This window comes from Taurulus bubalis (assembly GCF_910589615.1).
Source record: "Taurulus bubalis genome assembly, chromosome: 2".
NCBI classification, from domain to species: Eukaryota; Metazoa; Chordata; class Actinopteri; order Perciformes; family Cottidae; genus Taurulus; species Taurulus bubalis.
In genome coordinates, this window is record NC_136590.1 from 31,344,854 (window position 1) to 31,367,518 (window position 22,665).

Below are 22,665 nucleotides of genomic sequence, written 5' to 3' on the forward strand. Positions count from 1 at the left end.
TATATATATATATATATATATATATATATATATATATATATATATATATATATATATATATATACATATATTCGTAAATGTGTTATTTTTATATTATCTTCCATTTAATCTCCGAAAGGTTAGAGGTTGTGATTGTGAACATTTACATTTATATTTCTAGAGATGCTATTTTGAAAAGTATTAAACAAATGGCATTAAAGTATCTAAATAATATAAAGATGAAATCAGCATTTGTTATAGAGGAATATTGAAATTAAATGTAATTTCTCACGTTTACACAGCACAAATGAGCACAAATTCAAATTCTTAAATAAAATAAAAAGAATCATCTTGGTGTCAATCATAGTAATGTTAAATTATCCATGCTTATTTACAATTTTGTCATTTAAAGCTGATATTGTCAAAATTATTGTTTGAACGTAACCTTTTTCTAACTGACTGAATTAATATTTTGGGTGTAACACTTCACTTCACACTTCAGTTGTTTTCGGAAGATGACTGACGGCAGGCATATCTTACAGATGTTATAAATTACACTGTGTGTGTGTGTGTGTGTGTGTGTGTGTGTGTGTGTGTGTGTGTGTGTGTGTGTGTGTGTGTGTGTGTGTGTGTGTGTGTGTGTGTGTGTGTGTGTGTGTGCGTGTGAGGGAAACATCTTAATGTGCATGTTTTTAATCAGTCCTGGTATAACCTCTTGAAGCGCGGAAAAATGGCAGAGGCATTAAACACATAAAAGGGAAAAAGGGCAGTAATGAATTTAGAGGAAATGGACATTAATGGTATTAGCATTACTCATGTTCCATATAACAAATTATTGGAAATTTGACAAGCACACCAAATTATCTCCTCATGCCTGTCGGGAGTGTGGTGAAGTCCTCTCTACCTGCTGAGGAAAGACAATTTCTGCTCATTTTACTATTTTTAACAATAGAACCAACCCATTAAGACAAATTAATGTCATTATCAAGTCTCTATGAAAATGACAAATACCACCGTTTCGAGCAGCTTTAGAGGCTATTGACAATAATGAAATTCGCTGTACAGGTACTGAAAAGAAACACTCCAAGTAATTATTTTCTAGTAGCTTGTTTGTCTGCCATCCGTTCATTTGCTTTCAGCTCAATTATCTGACTCTGTGAGCATGTGGAGGCGCATAGTGCTCTGCGGCCCACAGAGCGAGGGCCCTAATTGGGCAATTACCGTTCTGTTTCGGGGCTTTTAGCTCCAGTGGAGAGTGGAGGGAGACCGCGGTGTGTAAAACCATGAGGACCTTACATGCACAAAACCACACATATACACTGTTTAAACAAAAACAAAACCCCACGTCCTCTATACACATAACACAGAGCTATACGGTGCAGCTTTAGCGCAGCTCATGCAACAAACACTAAAAACATAAAAGTGACACAAGCTGCATTCCAAAACACAGTCCTTTCAGTGACACATAATGCAGGTGCAACACAGAATTATGTGTAACTTTTCAAAAACCTCGTGTACATATATGCATTCTTTCAGGTTTCCCTTTAAACAACATCTCATCTGAGCAATCACCAGCTAGCTGAGAGTGCTTACGTGCTGAGTATTTGTTGGGGGGTAGGGGGGGGCTCAACAGTGGGTACCACTTTAAAGTGTAGTGCATCATCAGCAAGCTGGGAACTACAATACTCATTTCAGAGCTTAATAATCAGGTTTCAGCAATGTTTTGGCTAATTTCAATAACTTCAAATGCAAGTAAAAAAAGTCAAGAAACTTTGTGGTGCAGTCCTCTGTCACCACATCAAACCGGCCCAATGTTTTGGACACCAGAGAAGCCCAGAGAGGGACACAAGTAAAGGAAAGACCTGACTGGATGAGTGCAGAGACATAACAAATGCAGACGGTTCCACAGAGGATACGAGGGGTCAGGAATCATATGCTGTTACCTTCCCGATCCCCAGATCTCAACCCAACTGAACACCTGTGTGTTAGTTAGCCCTCTCCGAAACACCAAATTACATGAATATCTTTTCCCACAGACTTCAAGAATGATTATGGTGGCTGAACACGTTTAGAATACATGTTTTCTTTACCATCAGCTCATGGATCTTTGATTACGTGAGATATTTGCAGGAACATTCACAGGTTTCTTTCAGTGATTTCATAATTCCGGTGTTGTGCTCGTTTCCTCTATTTCCAAAGCAACCGAGTCAATCAAAGCATTTTAGAGTGGATTAAAAATAAACTGAAAATTGATAGGGCTAACATAAAAGTCTGATTTAAACAAAATGTTAATCCAGATTATCAGACCGAGATTAGCAGAGATTCTGCAGTTTAGTTCAGAATCTGCATTTCTCTCAAATTCTAAAATAAACAGCTGGAAACGTCATCAGTGGCTCCAGGGCCAGATTCTGACTTGATTTCACCTTCTCATCTAATGAGTTATTATTATAGGTACTATCAATATGCAGTTTGATATGATCAAATCACATTCTGGCCGTAGCTGGCTTGTTTTGCGACGCTCAGCTGTAGTAATGTGCAAAAACAGGAGCAAATTCTAGACTTTAAACCTGTGAGATAAAAGTTGGCACCCTGACCCCCCTTCCCTCCCCATCTCACCCTCCTCCTCACTAATTTTCATATTATCCCTGTGCTGTGCGCTCTCCCCCTCACTTTAACATTCTGTCACGCGCTCCCTGGATCATGTAGCTTGTGTTAATTAAACCCTCTTTCAGATCATTTTCTTGCTCAAGTGGCCTCAGCGCAGCACCCATTAGGCAGAAAGCTCTGTTATCTGAATTTCCAAATGTAGCTCAACATTTATTAAAGTGAAATTCATCCAGTAATTGCCCGCCTCGGTATGCCCCATGTCTCCCTCTTACCTCCAGGGCCACCTGCTCAGAGACACCTCCAACTATTTACCAGCATGACGCAGGGTAATTAGACCTCTCTGACCCCGTCCACTAAGAGCCCGGTAATTGCATTAATAAAAAAAATTAACAGCAGCAGCATGAGGATCATTCGGTAAAAATACCCGGTAATGAAGCATTAGCCTTTATTTTATTTGGATTAAAAACAGCTATAGGCATTTAAAGGTTACAATGTCTACTAAAACAATATCTAAGGAGAAAGTTATTTTTTTTCCATTAAATATCTGTGGCAGAGAAAATTACATTTTAGCACAAATATTTAGGATTTCCTCTGCAATGATTTGACTTCTTCATGTTGAAAAAATGTGTTTTAGACATATAAATGTTATTTTACTGCACCCTGCAAAGCTTCATGTTACATAGCAGCAGCAAGTTAGTAGCAAACAACAACAACACAAAATGTATTGAGGATGTGAGTTTGAACTTGGCATCAACACAGTTTGGTTATCAATCCTGCACTTTATTTTCTTGAAGAAATGTGTCCTGTCCAGCTTCACATTATCTAATGTTCAAAGAACCTCATACAATTTCATCGGCCCACTTTTTATAATGACTAAATAAAATCACTATTATAACAGCATGTATCTACAGTAACAGCTTGATATGCACTCACACCAGTTTCACCATTTAACAGAAGGTGTTTCATAAACACATAGATGCAACAAGGTATATTTGTTTTTGCACTGTATTATGACAGAAATGTGTATTATCTGCGACTGATGCAACTGGTTAGTGGTTATGTATGTAACTAATTGGTATGTATTCAACTTATTATCAGTAAACTTGTAGCAAAGATACAGGGTCTGTTGTAATGTCTCTTTCACTGCAGTTTGATGGATGATGACCAGTTGTTTGCTCACATTTTTGAGTAATATAACACAATTCTCTTACAATGCCACAAAGACAATATGGTGCTTAGTCATAGGCTATACGTTATTTGGATTATTTTCCTTTGTGCGATAGTCAAAACCAGATTGGGTCATGAAGCATTGGAAATAAGTAAATGTAAATAAGTTAATCACGAGTTGAATTAGGCTAAACAAATGTATGAATGAGAAACTACTAAGTTTGATGAGCACTACATAAACTTGACAGACTGTGTGCCAAGAGATGTTTAAAGATAATCATCTATATAGTGACATCCGATGGACAAATAGTGCAACTGCAGATACTCTGTGACAAACCTGATCACCGACAGAATATGCCGTCAGTCTGTGAAACTATGAAGCTAATAACTCCATACTGACACACGTGATATGTTGCCTGAGTTGCTTTTGAATGAACCCCCCAATCTGTTGCTGTTATTGCAAAATTGCAGCAACAAACAGCAAGGCAGGATTTTGCCAAACCTATTGATTGCACTGTAGCATTTAAAGAAAAATATGAATTATAGCCAACTCTCTCAGAATCAGCTCTGGTCATTTACAAATCTGGTATCACTAACCCATCGTGGTAGAAATCTCCTCTTTGAATGTGATCTCGCCACGTTAAGCTCGGTCTTAAGACTAAGCTGCATGTCCTCCTGGTTAAATCCTGTTCTCTGCATGAGCATCTAAGGTCTCTGAGAGTTCAGCTGGGACACGACTAACTTTAAGTTACATTTTCTTTAAATACCTGCTAATGAAGAACAAACTATAGAAGGTTTTTAAACTCAGATAAAACCACCTGCCTCATTAGCATATGAAGGTATGTGGACATAATGATCCTCACACTTGATTTAACATCAGTCCTGCAGCTCTCGACAGGCTGCCTGTGGTTTCTCACATCGAACTGAATCCCCCAGTGCTCACTTATCAATGCTCCACACAGAGCTGTTTCTTTTCACCTAAACCAGACAGTCATAAACTTTCCTCTGTCATATCCCAGGAATGTGTTACAGTTTCAAGAGACAGGAAAGGCAGAGGGAGAAAGAACTGGGGGATTAATACGAGACAAAAGGTCACTAGTCATGCACAGCTGACTTTTTCTTCAAGTACGCTGTTGTTGTAAAACAAGGAACAATCATGTTGTTGCCCCCTTTTTGCTCCGAAATTTCTCTCATACAGCCATCATGGTGGATAGAATACAGACATCCATTTTAAAGTCAATTGTTCCCAGTCTTCATTCAGTTTTCATATTGATATTAAATGTGTTTCATTAGTTTATAAAGCTTAATGGTCTTGCACCGCATCTAGTCCTCTGACTTACGAGGTATGAACCAAGACATATAGTCGTTTAGATGTTCCTGAAAGGAGCAGAACAAAAGGTTTTAGATGAGCCAGCTTTTAGATTTCATGCTCTAAATGCCTGAGGACCTGAGATTATCTGAAAGTGATATTTAATATGCCACTACGGTGACAGCCGTGGCCGGAGGCATTCTGGGTTGTCCGTCTAGTGAACGCAGTATCTCTAGAACACCTTGAAGGAATTTCCTTAAATTTGTCATACATGTCTACTTGGACGCAAAGATGAACTGATTAGATTTTGGAGGTCAAAGGTCAAGGCCACTGTGACATCACGAAACACGTTTTTGACCATAACTCATGAGCCAATTATGACATTTTCACAAAAATGTCCAATAGGATAAAAATGATGACTGCTCACCATTGAACTGTCTAATTATCAGCTTGTCAATACCTGCAAATAACTTTTAATTGTACTAGTATGTATGAAAGGTGCTATATAAATAGCATTTTTTTATTTATGTTTTGTTCAGTCCATCTCCAGGACACAGTGGCTCTGACAGTGCACGTTTTTTGGTTCTGTTGGTGGCTCTGGATAATTTATCAGGTAACCAAACTGTAGCGTCTTATTAAAGATGTGGTGATGACCAAATGTATAATTAATCTCAACATCAGAGTTGTAATGTACCAGCTGTGAACAATTCCCCGATTTATGTATTCTTTATCTTGAAAATGTCTTCTGCTTGTCATGGTCTCTTTATCATAAACATCTTTAAAAAGTTACAGACACGATTAATGCGAGATCAATGACACTTAGATTCTCATTTTGTCTGTGGGAAATGTATCTCTTTTTCTGTGTATCTTTGTGCAGGAACAGCACTGTCCATTCAGTTTCTTTGGTTAAATGGTTGAATGGAGAGCCGGGCCTTGGCCTCACTCATTACCAACTGGCCCTGTTAGTATTTACAGCATCATGGCAGGTTGACCTCCCAGCATTCATAGCTTCACACCTCACACCCATTCACTGATAGAAAACAAACACAGGCTGCATTGGCCCCCAATAAAGAACCACTTCCTCTGAAAAGATACAGAAGGTTTTGTGGCTTGACTCAACTTTTTCTGTTGGTGTGTTGCAACAATGTGGGATGGAGAAGAATCCAAACGCTAATTGGGAAATGAGGAACATCGCCTTTCCCATCTTGAATGCTCTTTCGGGCATCTTTTTATTTCGGATCAGTCAACCATACACAATCATCCACCTGCTACCTCTAAACGATGGACTTTTTAAAGGTTCTTATTAAGAGAATTCAAATGGGTTTTCAAAGATGTGCACATTGTGCCCCACAGTACAGAAAGCACTACCAGGCCACTGGGGTGCTGGATTGTTGTGTTTGGCAGCCAATAAAAACTGTAAAACACTTTAGTGTATGCTTTACAATACAAAGTTGCTTTGATAATAAAATTATTACAATTAAAATAAGTCTAGACAATTGAGAATTGATACAGCACATTAAACAAATGCAAAATGATGCTCCACGTCTAACATTTAAAAGTAGCTATGTGATCTTGTTTCTAAATAATCCCCAAAATGGAATTCAACAAATTAAATACTAATCTGAATCTAAAAATAGTCACAATATAGCAAGCTACAACTTTTCATAATGGTAATATTGCAGTTGATTTACGGCTGTACTAAGAACAATAAATAATCTGATGATCTCTGAGTCTCAAACCAAACTTCTCCACAAGCGTCAACCTTCATTTTATACAAACTATGAAGCACAATAGAGGAAAAACTAAGTGACACCTGTGTGATGAGCAGGTGATGGCGCTTTATTTAAAACAGTTGTTAACGCACTTCACTCCACTGCTTGAAGCTGAGGTTAAAGCCAAAGAAGAAAGCAAAGATTAGACTACCTTTGTGTCGAGCAGCATTAAACATTTGTATCTTTTGCTGTTCATTTGACTGTGAAATCTTTGGAATCACTGTTTCTAAAGACCAACGAGTGAGGCTTATCATTCAGCCCGCCTCGTGGAAGGTTTATAGACATTTGGAGTTCCGAAAAAGGGGCATAATCGCAACCCGGTGTTTTACAATCAACTGTAAATGATAAAATAAGATAAAGTAATTAAATGTTTGTATTTCAAAACATCTAAGTTCAATTAACAACAATAGCCTCTTCATTCAAGCCTCTAAAAGGGGTTTTCCTTTGAAGAACAGGCTGAGAGAAACAATTCTGTCAGACCCCCAGCCTCAGCAAAGGCCTACAAAGGCCCATTTCTGAAAGGACGCGGAGTTCTGAGAAATAATAGAAAAGCAAATGTTGAGAAATGAGAGCTTAGAAGAGTAGAAATTGTTATAGAAACTGTAGGGATAGTATTAAATGCAATTCCCAGGAGAGAACATGAAAACAAAAGGCCAGCGGAGAGGGGCATCGGCTGAGGTCAAATTGTGTCAACCTGAGTTACGTTCAGATGAGCGCACTGAAGTTGACCTGTGTACCAAGTGTAAGCCTGCGCTGGCCTGTCTAAAAAGCCTGCTTTCATTCCAGTCCCTTGATGTCATTATATCTCCAGTGGGCCATGTGCCTTTAGTTGACAGCCTCCTGGTTTGACGACATTATTTTTTTCACAGCCACCCATCGGTGAAAGCGTCCCCAAATTGGCTGCATTTGTGAAATGGCACATTTGTGATCTGGCAACAAATTAGACCATTCATAAATCTGGAACAATGACAAGAATTCCCGTGGTTGGACTCTGACTTTCAATGGCCTGTTTCAGTGAAAGGGCGCAGACATAAATGACTGTGTATGAAATAGTTTAGATTACTATTACAATGTGTATGTGAACCAAAAACAAATCGTGTTACCAGTCTGCATTCATAGCCAATGCAACAACATTTTAGTATTAGAAGCATTCTGGTTTCCAAGTTGTATTGACCAATTGGAGCCGGCTTTGGTTGAATGCAGGTAAACAGTCGGTGTGAAGAGCAAAAGAAGCAGAAGTAAATGTAATCTGAACCCACCAGTATTGTCAGCTATTTATCCTCTTATTGGTTTGAGATGTAAACTGGCACTTTTTAAACAATCCGGTCGTACACGTCGTCTCTCAACTCCAACTCTAGTCTTGCAAGTTGCTAATTGGACTGTAAACAATAAGCAGCACACAGAAACGGTACAATAACTGTGTGTCTGACTCCAGTCTATCAGATCAACCCCCCTGATTGACCGCTGTTGCGCCTCATCAAAACAATTTATTGTTTAGTTATTGCTACCTTGGCCGAAATAGGAGAAGGCAGACGCTTCAGAGACAAAGAGAAATAACTTGCCGAAGTGATAAGACATTATGATGGCATGTATTGTGTGGAGAAAATCATCTCAAATTACAAATATACTGTATGTTACTTCATACAGTTAAAAAGGCATACACATATCACATCTGCAGCCCTGGATCAGCTGAGCCTGAGTAAACCTGACCTCAGAGTTTACTCTCAGGCCAAAATAAGTCACAGAACGACTGCAGTGGATGTATATCCATAACTCCAGTAGAGGTTTACATACACTGACGGATTATCTTAAATACCAAAGATTCAAGAAAGAGCTTTGATTGCATAAAGATAAGTACAGTATTCTACTCAAAATGCAGTGTGACTCTTAAATATGATATATTCTACAGTCAACAGAATAATTATTGCTACAAAAATTATTAATTAATTAAAGAGACTACATTTCCAAAGAGTCTAAAAAATTATATGAATGTATTATAAAAGTACAAAGAAGAACTGGGTTGACTCAGAATATTATTAATATATTTTTCTGACTAAACATATATTACAAGAAGACAGGAAGTGATTGTATAATAAAGGAACATGTCCACCTGATAATGATGCCCAATTTATTTAGTTAGATATCCATCTTGTGGTTAGAAAGTAGTACTACACTATTCACTGTTTCTTTTTTTTAGGCTGCATGTCAGTATGTGGATATATTTTTGCATAACTTTATCACTCCAACAAACTGAGTTCTTGGTGAATATTGCCAACAAAATATAATCAACATAATAGTGGCTGCCATCTTGTATTAGTCAATGGATCTAAATACTCAATTCAACAAGGAAGATATACAATTATTACTGTATAAATGTATACTGTTAAAGCAGATCAGCAAAAATCTGTTATTTTGCAACACTGATTTATTCTGCTGGTGGGCAAGAAACTGGAAATCATCTCAAGTCTGTATGTCTCTCATATTAATGGGACAACAGAGGCATGAAATGCTAATGAAGTGTATACATTAAGATGTGGCTCCTGCTCTTTGGTTAAATGTAATGTTTTGTACCACTTCTAAATTGGTTAATGAATGTTCAAATGTACACCGTGAGCAGTGACACATGCAGCACTCAAAGCAATTGTTGCCACTAGAGGGGGAAAAAAGCATTTAATGTGTTCGTCCTTAGAGACAGGATTAGGGTGAGATGTGTTCTTGGGCTCAGGAAACCCAGGATTTCACATTTAACTCTGAAAACATGACGGCTGTTCCAGATTTCTTAAATTGACATTTCAAACGTACAAAGTCTTGTTTGTTTCATGACTGTGTGAATACAAAAGTTACTTAAGTTTACCTGCCTATACACTAATCTAAATTGGGCATTAAATAAAGCCGGCTACTCATTCTCCCCTCTTTATATCTCTATTAGAATTGAAGTGCTTGAAACTCTCAGAGGCCTCGCGTGGCTGCACTTCATGGCCTCGTCTACTTTGCAGAGATACTATCCTTTCTTCCTGCCACCCAACACACACGATGAGATTCCTCGGCGCATACAGTCACACAGGCTTTTAGACACTCATTAGCCCCTACTAATACAATAAGTGTCACCTTCTATTACATGGTGCTGGGTTGGATATCAGGATTGGAAACCCACCAAATCTCCACACAAGGGGCGCTACCCCCTCATGCACGCTATTGTCTTTCAGCCACAATGTTGAATTGTTTTCTCCTCGCTCTTTCAAGTCTGAAATGTAAATATGGAAACTGAATATAGAAATATGCACAAACTGAAAATGTCATACATATAAACAATATTGTAGACTATCTTTGAGGGTGAAAGTATGCACATTCCTTCGTCGTGTGGATCTTCATGTTAACTTTGGGTTTGTTTCAGAGCAGGCAGCTGTTTAAGGATCCACCGCACCCCACCCTATTCAAGCCCTTTGTCTCGCAAATGAACAGCACATGCAGAGTTGTAAAAAATCTTAATTAAGACTCCTAATTCTCTGTGCCATCGCCAGACCAAGGCTGTGCGCTCACGTGAAGCGCTGCTGAACACAGCATGACGGTCCATGTCGTTGGACAGGGACCGGCAGTTTTCTTGGCTTTCACAAAACATTCTGCAAGGGACATTTGCCCACAAAATTCAAGAACAAAAAGGGGTTTAAAATCAGTTAAGCTGATATTGTATTTGCTGTAAAACATCTATTTGCTGTAAAAAAAATTAAAAAATGTAAAAAAAATTAAAAAAAACGCTTTCTACAGTAATTGTGCTGCAAATATGGTGTAAAATTGGGTTGGTTTCTGAAAATGCTACATTTAAATAGCCATTTGAGTATATTTAAACAATGTTTTCCTTCGAGAAAACATTTGAGTAAACATGATAATTGTAATTCAATAGTTAAAAATGTTTCATTGGTGGTGTTGGATCTCTCTCAATAACAAACACATTTTTTTTTACTTTTCCAGTCTAGGCGAGTCAGATAGTTTTCATGCACATGTTAATGAACGTTCCTCATTATACCGAGAAGCTGCAGTGTGCTGTACATCACCGCACATATAAAAATGTGAAGTGACAAGTGTTTGCCACTGTAAAGGTGATTCCAGCTCTGGGTTTTGTGCTGAGCCCTTTGCTTCGGAGGCCTCTCCCTCTGAGCGGTGGCAAAGGGCATGTGGTCCTCTGCGTGCAGCAGATGCCCTGAAAAAGTCTTGCGACAGATGAGTCGAAAATAAGCGTGACATGTGTTAAACAGGCGAAGCCCCACAACACTGACATTTGACAAGATGATGGGCGTAGGTAATCATTATTGTCTCCGCTTAAGCAAGCAGTAAATATTCAGGGCTGATTTCTGTGAAAGCAAAAGCCATAATACAAATCAGCCTGAACAGATTTTCATTAATGATTGAAGTGTTTGAATAGATTGTGATCAGACTCTAACACGGCGGGCTGGTAAAGTGAGATCTAGTGAATAAAGGTGCAAATAGCCGTGTGGATCCATAATAAAGATTGGAAAAACAACCAGTAGTGTAATTTTAAAATGATTTTGATAATAACTTTCTAGATGAAGGTGTCTGAGTTCATTGATTCTTTCCTCAGCCACTTGTACTCGTCTCCACACCCGAACAGACCTTCGACCCTGGTCCTTCCTGCCTCACAAAGGTGCCAACGATGGCGAGTTAGGCATGGGGAGGAACATGCCAAGGAGGTGCCCCTCCTCCCCTCCCCCTCTACCCACCCTCCAGAACCATTTGGACCACAGGGAATGGGTTAATCACATTAGAGGCCCAGAAGAGAGATGGGAAGTAGACAGTACCGTGACAGCCGGGGTAGCACTGGCACGACTAATCCCGTTAGGCCGAGGAAAAAGGGGGACGCCATCGCGCCTACAAGGCTGAGAAAGAAAAAAACATTTTCCCAGGAATGAGTTCACCTGTATGGTAACACAGCGAAGTTGGCCTGTTGATGCCTATTAGAAGAAACAATTGCACTTGGCACATACAAATGTTTTTTTCATGCTGGGCACCACTTTATTGTCAGTGCGTGAAAAAAGATCCGCAGCAGACAGTGGCATCGCATGAGATCCTCTTTCATGCCATGGTGAAGCAGCCCCTTTCAACCCAGTGCTATCAGTCTCCCAAACAGTGAGAAGATGGGGAGGGGTGCTGTAAGAAGGATAGGGCTTACTTCATCTGCCATTGTAAGTGCACCCGAGTTCAACCTTAATGTAAACCTTTGCAGGCAGGATATGAATAGGATGCTCTCTATAAAAATATATCCTGCTGGTTAATCCGGCAGATGGCCACAGCAGCGGACACTACAAGCGCGGCTGGCCACTGCAGGGGTAACGGGGAACGTCCGATCAGCAGCCACTCTTCAGCCTGGGAGATGTGGAATCAAGATTCTTAACTCCCCTTAGCAACGCTGGGAAACAGAGCCGTCAGTTTAGATCCATCAAGTTTCTACTTAATCTCGCCCACCACTTTTTTCTCTCCATTTTCTCTTTTTTGTATCTTCCCCTTTTGTTGTGGGGATTAAGCCAAGTGGTAAAACAGTGATTTAATGATCTTTCCATGGCTATGTGCACCACTTAAACCATGAGACAAACAAGCTGAGGCATTCTAAGAGTCACCCCCTCTAAAGGCGGCTGCTAAGGAACTGTGAGGCTTTTGATACGGCCTTAAGCTCTGGCTGATTATTTTTCCCACTGTCGTGGGATGTGCTGCACTCTGCTATGGGAAAATTTAAGGTTTTGTGTTTTGTAAAGGCCCATTGTAAACAAGATGAGAAAAAAACAGTTGGAAAATTACTTGATGATGGCTTTGGAATAACAAGGTATGGTGAATTTGAATGATTTGTTAATGCAGAAGAGAAGCGGTTCTACTTCATTATCACATGCGAACATTATTAGAACATTAGATACATATAACTATTTTTACAAACAAAGTTTTGGTTAGTTATTTTTACTTTAACTTTATTGATTACACTTTAGTGATAAACAAACCCCCAAACAATACATGTGATACAGTCGAAGGCCCCCCCAAAAAAGCTAGGAAGTGGACATTGAGATTGACATTAAAATCATTATTGCGGGAAAGTTTAAGAATTAACTTTGAGGCTTATCTTTAATGCCACAAGGATGAGAAGTTCTAAAACTATGAGTGCAATGGTTGAAATAATAACCGCTATTGATATATCATGAAAGAGCAAACTCCCTTTGCTTATGAAGATGGTTCAATGTTCTTAAAAAAGCTCCCCAAACACCACAGGAAAATGTGTTAAAATGGAATTATATTTACATAAAATCTTATGATTCATAAATGTTTTCATGAAAGTGTTTATGGATTATTCGGTTCTTTCAAAAGTTCATCTCTCACCTGGGATGTCTGTTTGTTTGAGGTGAAGAGAAAGACTCAAAGGCTGCTCCTTAACGTTATCGCTCACATAGCTGATCAGCAGCGGGATCTATTCAATGAAGAAACATATTTATTAAACTTCTATGTGAAAGCCTCAAATCAATGAAATGAACACATTATATAGATCGAGGGAGCAGCAAATATGCTTGACATCTCAAAATGTAAAACATATTTATAGAGATATGATCCTATTGGGCTGCTTACAACTGTCTTTAATGGCATATTTAGTCATGTATACAATCATCTAAAAGGACATACAGTATATAACCCCAGATAAACTGCTCATTCATTTGTGCGATACCAAAAATAACCAAAAGATGTCACCAAGTGAAAAGCAAAGGTAGAGCTGCAGATGACTAATACTGTAAGTGTGACACCTAATGACAAGGTAAATACTACAGCTAATACTAAACTTGTGTAAAGAAGTTCTCAAATGATTTAGTATTTCCATGAAGTTGGGAGACTCACAAAAGACAGATAAAAAAGAAATGGCAATGTAAAAAAAGAGGAGGCTGAGATGTCCTGACTTGTAGTGCTTAGTATGGATCGAGCACAAATAATGCACCAAACTACACTTCCCATATTGCAATTTATACTGTCAACAATAATTAAATTATGTGCCGACACCTCCAGAGCATCCAAGTACTCTTTGTGACAAGTAAACTAAACTTGAACTGAACTTTAATAAAATGCAAGGCTGTCATGGAGTCCTGACTCCAAAGACTAAAGTTTTCAACACACTGAATGAAGCATTTCAATGTTTCATGACTCTGCCAGACATGGATACCTCAAGTAAAGTGATCCGGAATCACTTCTTCCCATGTGGGCGCTTGTCTGATTACTCCCACTCTGCCAATGCATCTCTTTAAAAGTTACTCATGATTTCAACAGAGAAACTACACAATACTTTCTTTTGATACGGTCAGACAGCTCTGAATGAGATTATAACTCTCACCGTAAAGCTAAACATGAGTGTGAAGGATGCACACCGGTGCTCATGACACAGCTCAGGGTGTATAAGTGAGCATGTGGCTCACTCACTGGGTAATAACTGATAGGGCATTGGCAGTGATCCGTATGGAGTAGGACTAGAAAGCCGTAATAGGAGGACAAATATCAGAGGAGAGGCAGTCTGGGCGTCGGTGTGTAATGGATGATAGAGGTGTTAGTGTTTGGGCCGGTGCGCAGTAAGTGGGTAAACTGGTGGTGTGATACCAGCAAGGTCAATGATGTTGATAATGGGGAGGGTAAGTACTGTATTGGGGTTAATACTTCTGAGCTGGCCAAGAGATTATGGCACTGTATAAAATATGGAAGACCCCCCAGGGAAATGCTTTGTTCCCATTGCTTAACAGCAAACTGACGTCATCAAGAGTGCATGTACAAAAAAGCATGAGAATAGAGAATATCGGAAGTGTTTTGTGTGTAATTGGTTGACCATGACACTAACATTCTGTTATACGTGTTGTCCTGCTACATATACTGTATGTACGTTCAAATTAAGCTTTGGAGATATAATCCAATGGTAGGCTGCTCCTCTATTTATTAATTTCACTGCATATAGGATGGGACAAATATGCAACTGATTTTCTGCATCCTGATTAAAGTCACAAGATCAAAACGGCAAGAGAAAGTCATCAAAAGCTTTTTTGTCACTCCAGTTGAAGATTGTCTTCATGGATCTCACGGATATCACAGATTGTTAGAAATACATCATTTTGCAGAGAGTTAGACAAATAGATGCAACTCCCACGCCTCTACCCTGAAGTTGAAACTGGAGCCGGTTTGTTTATCTTAATCAGCTACACTTCAGTGGACACAGAGACTAACAGCTAGTCTGGCTCTTCGACTCCAGAACAAAGTCACTGAGAATCTTTGATTTTAAGGGTTGTACACTTCTTGTTTTCATCCACTCTTCCACCCCTCTCCCCCCCTTCTCCCCCCCCCCCCCTTTCTTCTTGTAATGCACTTTTCTAATTTATGTGAAAAGTGTTAAATAAATTAAGTTTTCTTCCTCACATAAAATGCCCTCTGACCACTAATGCAAAAATAAGTTCACTTATACGACTAAAACCCATCACCAATGGATATGACTCTGTGAAAAGCTCTCTGTGAAAAGAGCAATACTCCCGTAACACTATGTTTTGTAATATCAGGGCGTATTTACTAAGATTTAAGCCCTCATATCTGGGTTACATTAGTCCCTCCTGCAATCCAGATGATGCCATCTGTGAGAAATCAAATGCAAATCAAATGCTGAGAGTCTCTTTTCACGATTAATCCAAGTTGCCCCAGCTGCGAGTGACTATACTGATGTAGTGTTAAAGAATCAATTTTTTTTCAGTTTGGGATCCTTAGTCAGACAAAATAAGGAATTTTAAAACTTCATGTTAGGGTGTGGGAAAATTGTGATGGGCATTTTCACTATTTAGAGACTTTTGCAGATTGTAATTGATGAGTTGTTACTACAGTTAGACACAACCAACCATGTTCATATCCAATTCATAGAAGGCCGCAAGTTATTTATATTCATAAAAACATAGGAATAATCCATCCAGAAATAAAACACTGGATGTCAAACGACTGGCATGATGACTGTGATTGGATGGCAGGAGTAAATCTGCTCACTAAATCCCTTAAGGCTCAAGCTGTGATTTGGACCAGAGAGATTTGTTTTCAGAGTGAACTCCGCCCTGCAGAGATGACTACAGTCAATGTCCAGCACACGACTGCAGCAGGCCAGCAAAGGGTTCACTTAATTTGGATAAAACAGCTTGGACCAGACTGTTACTGCTCCTTTCCGGCGTGCTGACGTGAAAATAAACGTCTGTTGAGTCGATAACAAGCTCACCCAACGGCAACTCTATGGTAGGATACCCTGAGATACATTTGTGTGTGTTTTTTCACTTATTAGATATCCAATGTTTCGTGTCCGTGTTGTCTGCTGTTGGAGCAGGGACGACTGTCGTCTCAGCATCTCCGTAGTAGCAAAGTGCGGTTAACACTTACGCAGTGAATTATGGGAAATCAACGCTCGCGTGCCACACTGAAAGCACTAACTTTAAATTGGATGACAATTTAGCATTATTCATAAATTCCATTTATGGGTGTGATTGGAGAGGAGTATAACACATTTAAGTAATTTTAACAAAGTCATTTAACTTTTTGGGGGAATAATCACATAATTCTTTTGTGGGATCTTTAATTTGTCAATTGTGTAGATAACACCTTCACATAGTTAGCAGTGAAAGCAGGTGTTGGCTGTATGTAGCTATTAAGCACTTGATTTGCTTGTAAAAATGTATTTTGTATTTCTGCCATTGCTACATCAATGGGCAACAATCTGCTTATAGGCTTCAATTGATAGGTTGAAACGATCTGTTGAAACTGATGAGATCGAAACCAAGAAAATTACCCCACATTAATGAGTTTATATTAGGCTTAATATTTGTTAAAATGCTAGAATGTTTGTGTTAATGGCTCCAAGCTCTCACTGCCAATGCTGCAGCTCCATATGTGGTCGAACATTCAGGGGTTCTGTCTGACTTGTTTGGTGCACAGAATATGAAAATGGTGGTAATTATGGTAAGTTTATGTCATAGTGTGCTGGTTGTTCTCAACCTGTAATTACTGCCAATCGCGTAATCTCTTGTTTCAAGTTCATTTAATACAGGAGTGTAAAGTGACTTGCAAATTAAATTTAAAAAACTGCCACATCATAGTCTTCACACTTCTTTTATCCCAAACCCCCAATCAACATATCTGTGATGAGCATGTATAATCTTTAAAAAATATACAATAGGTGTACCACTTTGATAGGTGGTGATACATTGTGACATTCAAAATGTAACAACAATCAGGAAAAGTTTCATTTTGATACTGTCCATTACACTTTATCAAAACAAAAAAGATAACAGTGCTGATAACAGTGCTGACAATTACAACAGTTTAACAAAATATATACTATTTAAATATATTTTCATTTGTACAGATATAGTGAAAATCATCAGTATTCCATGCATTAACCTGGATGCAATGCTTAATGCATAGGTCAGTTTAACATCTTGTTTGACACCGTGTTTGATACACTTGATGTAGCATTATGAATATGGTTTAATGTGTCCATAGTAGCAGGTAGTACTGTAGTAGACAATGAGCTGTCCTCTGTCCCCCAGCAGGTGCCGTGGCCGAGATGTGAGAGTAGGTCATGCCTTTGCTCAAGAGAAACATTCAGCCTCGGCACCTGTGCCACGGTGCAGTGCCTGATGGGATTGGCAACGAGCTGGAATGTGTAACCAACAACACGCTGTCCGCCATCATCCGCCAGCTCAGTAGTCTGAGTAAGATCACAGTTACTCATATTTAGTTTGTATCACAGCATGTTCAGATGCTTCTGTAATGTGAGATCATTGCAGGAGGGAAGCTGCTTTTGAACCAATCAACCTAAATGAGCATACAATAAGTTGTTCACTGCATTAGGAGTGCTTAGATGTCCCTGATCCTTGGAAGGTGATTATTGGAAGAAGAAAATACAGTATAACAGTGTTTAACTTTAACTTTTAGCTGTTAACAAGCCCAAAATAAAACATCAAATCATGTATCATCTGTTTCAGTTCATGTACATTATGATGCAACACTAGACACTACTGACATCTACTGTACACTCAAATCAGCCAATTTGAACCGAAGCAGAGTGGTTAAAAGTGTTAATGATGTATGGTAATGCTATGGATGCATTGGTATACCTGTGTTAAGTAACACAATGTGTGCACTGAAATATGTGATACAGAGAGTAAAATAATAAAAAGACCATTTTGGGAAGCACATTTACCCCTGGACATCTGGCCCATGAATGCTCTGATTAGTGTGTGTGTGTGTGGATTTAGTGAAGTTACAGGAGCTTAGAGCTTACAGTAAAGCTTTGTCACAGGCAGATAAGATGGGAGTGGGTGGGCGGAGACACAAACAAAGGCAGTCTAATGATAGCTTCGACATTAGGTGGATCAGAGCTGTGTGACGTGTGCTATTAATGTTGTTGTGGGCAGGGACCAAACACTTAACATATATAATCCAAAGAAATAGAGAGGATCCAGAAATGTGCAAACATAATAAGATGTATTTTCCTGTCTCATGCAATATGCTGCACTTATTGCTGCACTTATTTTTCAATTCAGAAGTTTGAAACACCGTTCTATGTATTGACAGCTTCCTTACCTTCCCTGCTGGTTCTTTGACCTTTTTGCAGGTAAACATGCCGAAAATGTTTTCGGGGAGCTTTTTAGCGAGGCCAACACCTTTTATGTGCGCGCCAACTCCCTCCAGGACCGCATCGACCGCTTGGCCGTCAAGGTCACCCAGCTGGACTCCAGCGTGGAGGAGGGTTAGTTCTCTGAAAAGCATCTGTCTGTTGATTTAATTACTTATTTCCACTGTCACGTGCTTTGTATTCAACTTTAAATGCCTGTCTTACTGTTTCGTAGTCTCTCTCCAGGACATTAACCTGAGGAAGGCATTCAAAAGCTCGACTGTCCAGGACCAGCAGGTTTTGTCCAAAGAAAGCACTCCGGACTCAGTGGCTGAGATGCACGACAGCAGCGACAGGCCTCCTCCCCTCAGCGACCTCACGACCTACAGGTGCAGCATGCGTTGTAAAAATTACAACATCTCAATGAGGAACATGTTCAGTCGTCTCATTGTTTTTTTACTTAAATACAGAGAGGATTCCACCGATGCCATGAAATTCTATTCCGACCCGTCGTACTTTTTTGACTTGTGGAAGGAGAAAATGCTTCAGGACACGGAGGAGAAGAGGAAAGAAAAGAGGAGACAAAGGGTGAGAGCTCCCCCTTACCCACTGCTTTTTTTTGTATATATATATTTGCCAAGTGTGTTTTCATCTCTTTTGCTGTCCCTTCATCCATCTTTCTCAGGAACAGAAGAGGTGTGTGGAAAGCAGCACCCTTCAGCGTGAGGTGAAGAAGGTGAGAAAGGCTCGAAACCGCAGGCAGGAGTGGAACATGATGGCCTTCGACAAAGAGCTTCGTCCAGATCACCGCCATCCGAAGAGTCTTCGTCGAGGAGCATCATCTGAGGGCTCGCTCTCCCCAGACGGCAGGTTAGTGCTTATTTTATATGATACAAAGTAGCGATGCAACCTAGGGAATTTATGTTTTGAAATGTCACAAACTGCACAGCTTTGGAGACATTTTTCCACGGTTTTTGCATCTACTCTTTCTGATACAGTCTATTAAATGTTTTAGTTTTATATTAAAATTCATGCACAACGCACAACACAATGAAAATGATTTGGGTCATACTCTAAAAATTTAAATAATTAAATATGATAAAGATTTTCCTGATGACATCAAATGTTCTCTACACGGGAAAAACGAGGGAGTAATTTTTCTGGAGTTACTACTATTTTCCTCTAAAGGAGTAATAGTTCATCATTTTGGAGCGTATTACTAGCCGCAGTAGAGTCGGAGCGAATATTCAGAATAAAATCTATCGGAGTAAAACAGCATGACCACGCCCACCACGGTTCCTAAAGTTCTGTTTCCGCTGCCATGAAACCTCTTGCTACGCTGAAGGGAGTTGAATCCAATCCTAGATAGAATTGAATACAATTATAGTAAATATATCATCATGTAGAGTTAAAAAATACTTTGAATTATTAACTCTGAGGCAAGAGTAGATTTTAGCCTGGGACCAAATGTTATATTATTATTATTATTATTATTATTATTATTATTATTATTATTATTATGAGTACATTTTTTTCTCAATTTGAGTAAAATGTACTTTGACAAATTAACTGTGTATCTCTGTCCCTATGTTACCTGTGAATCTTCAGTTTAAAATATTTAAAGAAAAGTCAAAAGTATCTTGAAAACCGACCTTTGAAAAGATGTGATATATATGCAGAAATGTGATAATCAAAACAAAACGTAGAACACTGGAAATTGTAGCGAAGATTAAAGACAAAGATTGTGGAATGAAATATACAATGTATTTTAGTCGTATGGCTTGATCCTATGACCTTGTGGCTCAAAGAGCAATGCCTCTGTCGTGTAAAGCTTGAATTTTTATTTCATAACAACAAATCCACCATCTGGACATGTGAAGCTCTCTGTTTTTCTTTGTTTATCCAGGCCTGACCTCCTGGGATACCCTGTCCCTCCAGTGCCTGCTCAGGCTGCTTGTAATCATGCTCAGTCACGTGATCACGTGCCTGGGAACGGTCATCCCTCACCACCTGTGGAGCATGAATACCACAGCATTGATGTCAACTACAAGAGAGTAACCTATGCCACAGCAGCAGAGCCTCTTGCTGCGGACCGAATGAACGGTTCAACACGTCCACCTGCAGATTACAAGTATGTTTTTGTTGCATAATCAGAGAAACAATTAAATATAAAATCTTCTTTCCACTGCAACATAATCCTTTCTTTCACTGTCCACCAGCTCTCTCCCCGCTCCACCTGCCCCGGGTCCACCCATCCCATCAGCCAAGACAGCTTTTGGTTTTCCTCTGGGTATACCACCAACATCACATAATGGAGTTATAGGCCCAGGATACGCGCTCCCACCTGTACCTCCTCCAGGATCACACATGTTCCCTCCTCCCCCTGGGCCCCCACCTCCACCTCTCCCTCCCCCAGCTGAGACTAAACCTGTGAGAGATGGGAGAAGTGACCTGCTGTCCGCCATCCGCATGGGTGAGTATTGCCATTGTTTCTGACTGTATATGTTCTGTGTGTGGCAGGTGAATAATGTGTGATCTTGTGTGGTCTTATCAGGCATCCAGCTGAAGAAAGTGCAAGAACAGCAGGAACAGCAGAACAAGCGGGAGCCGGTGGGAAACGACGTGGCCACCATCCTGTCTCGGCGCATTGCGGTGGAGTACAGTGACTCTGATGACGACTCTGATCTGGACGAGAACGAGTGGTCAGACTGACGAAGCACAACGTGTAGTACCTAGCTGGAGTTTTGTTTCATTGGATCTTCAATGCAATTAAAGCAAAACTGTGAATTACTCTCTTTGGCTCCACCTAGTGAACTCTGCATACCAACCCACTGTTGCCAGTTACTTCATCTCGCATTATTCATGTAATGCCACATTAGTTTTTCATGAGGAAGTTGCCTGAGGAGGCAATTTGTACCATTCTTCAGAAACAGGTGGATTTTCAGGTTCACATTCAGAAGTTGTGACGTTTAGTTTTCTGTCACTGATTAAATGTAAGGCCATTAGTTTTCTCACTTTGCAAATCTAAACTGTGTGTTCTAATAAAATGTCCTCTTCTGGTAAAGTGACACCTTGAACACATCATACTCGTTGATGAAATGTGCAGTAGACCATGAAACTGATGTCCCCATTCTAGGCCTTTGTCACTGAAGACATTCTGAGCTTGCAGTAGATAATAATAAATAATGTATTGATTGGCTGCATTCCATTAGGCTGCATCAGGTTCAAGATCCTGGTAATGTGCACACCGACTCATTGTCACAGTTGACTGTCAGTTGATTGGGACACTTGGGAAGAACAGACACAGAGAAGTTATAGCACCTGTACTTTTAAGGAAAAGGCCTATTATTTATAAATAAATGCAGCAATATATGAAGTAAACCTTTGAAGGATTTCAATGTATTTTCATCATTTTATCTGTGAAAATATTTTGGACTAAATGTACACCTCCCTATATTGTGTAATTCCATGCAACATTTTGTAATTGCTACCTCAATCTGTGACCATTCCACTACCACGGTGTGTGGGGTATCATGGCCAGTCTGAATACAGTTTTGTTCTGCCATTAAATTATTATTTATTGTGATGTGTCTTTGAAAATGTTGACTGACTGCAAAATTCAGTATTTGCTAGAAAATCATGTCGTGATTTTCTCCTCCTTTACTATTTTCTTCTTCCTCCTCCTCTTCCTCTCTTTTACGGCTTAAACTGTTTCTGGGCACCATAATCTTATAGTAGCTATATTTATAGTATAACCTATCAGTGGTTCTCAAATGGGGGTACGTGAAGGCAAATATTCAATAAAATATATGTGTAAGATCATACACATATATTCTATATTAAATAAGACACTGATTTCAACCAAAAATGCTTTACGCCCGTTTAGGGTAAAAAACAATTCCACCTAGCTGAAAAAAGGTTGAGAACCACTTACCTAGTATAACAAATCATAATGTTGTTTCATAACCAGATATGCAGAAGCTTTATTATTTTTGCAATATGGACATATGTGTCTGAAATGAAGTTGAATTGAATTAAAAATTAACATTGTGTGAGTATTTTTCCAAAAAGCTAAAAATATAAACGAAGTTGTAAATATATTGTTGTTGTACCTTGGTTCATTTATTTATTAAATAATTATCTTATATCCAGCAGAGGTCAGTAACGCGCCT

At 39.3% G+C, this 22,665-nt stretch overlaps 1 protein-coding gene across 1 annotated transcript; it reads left to right on the forward strand.

The window, feature by feature from the left end:
• Positions 1-17,455: 17,455 nt before the first annotated feature.
• Positions 17,456-21,205, forward strand: wasf3a (WASP family member 3a; the record flags this gene model as incomplete). Its single annotated transcript, XM_079234714.1, has 8 exons — positions 17,456-17,588; positions 18,494-18,628; positions 18,729-18,882; positions 18,964-19,081; positions 19,179-19,363; positions 20,400-20,624; positions 20,713-20,966; positions 21,048-21,205. The coding sequence occupies 8 exons, from the start codon at positions 17,456-17,458 to the stop codon at positions 21,203-21,205; spliced, it is 1,362 nt and encodes a 453-aa protein (XP_079090840.1).
• Positions 21,206-22,665: the final 1,460 nt, after the last annotated feature.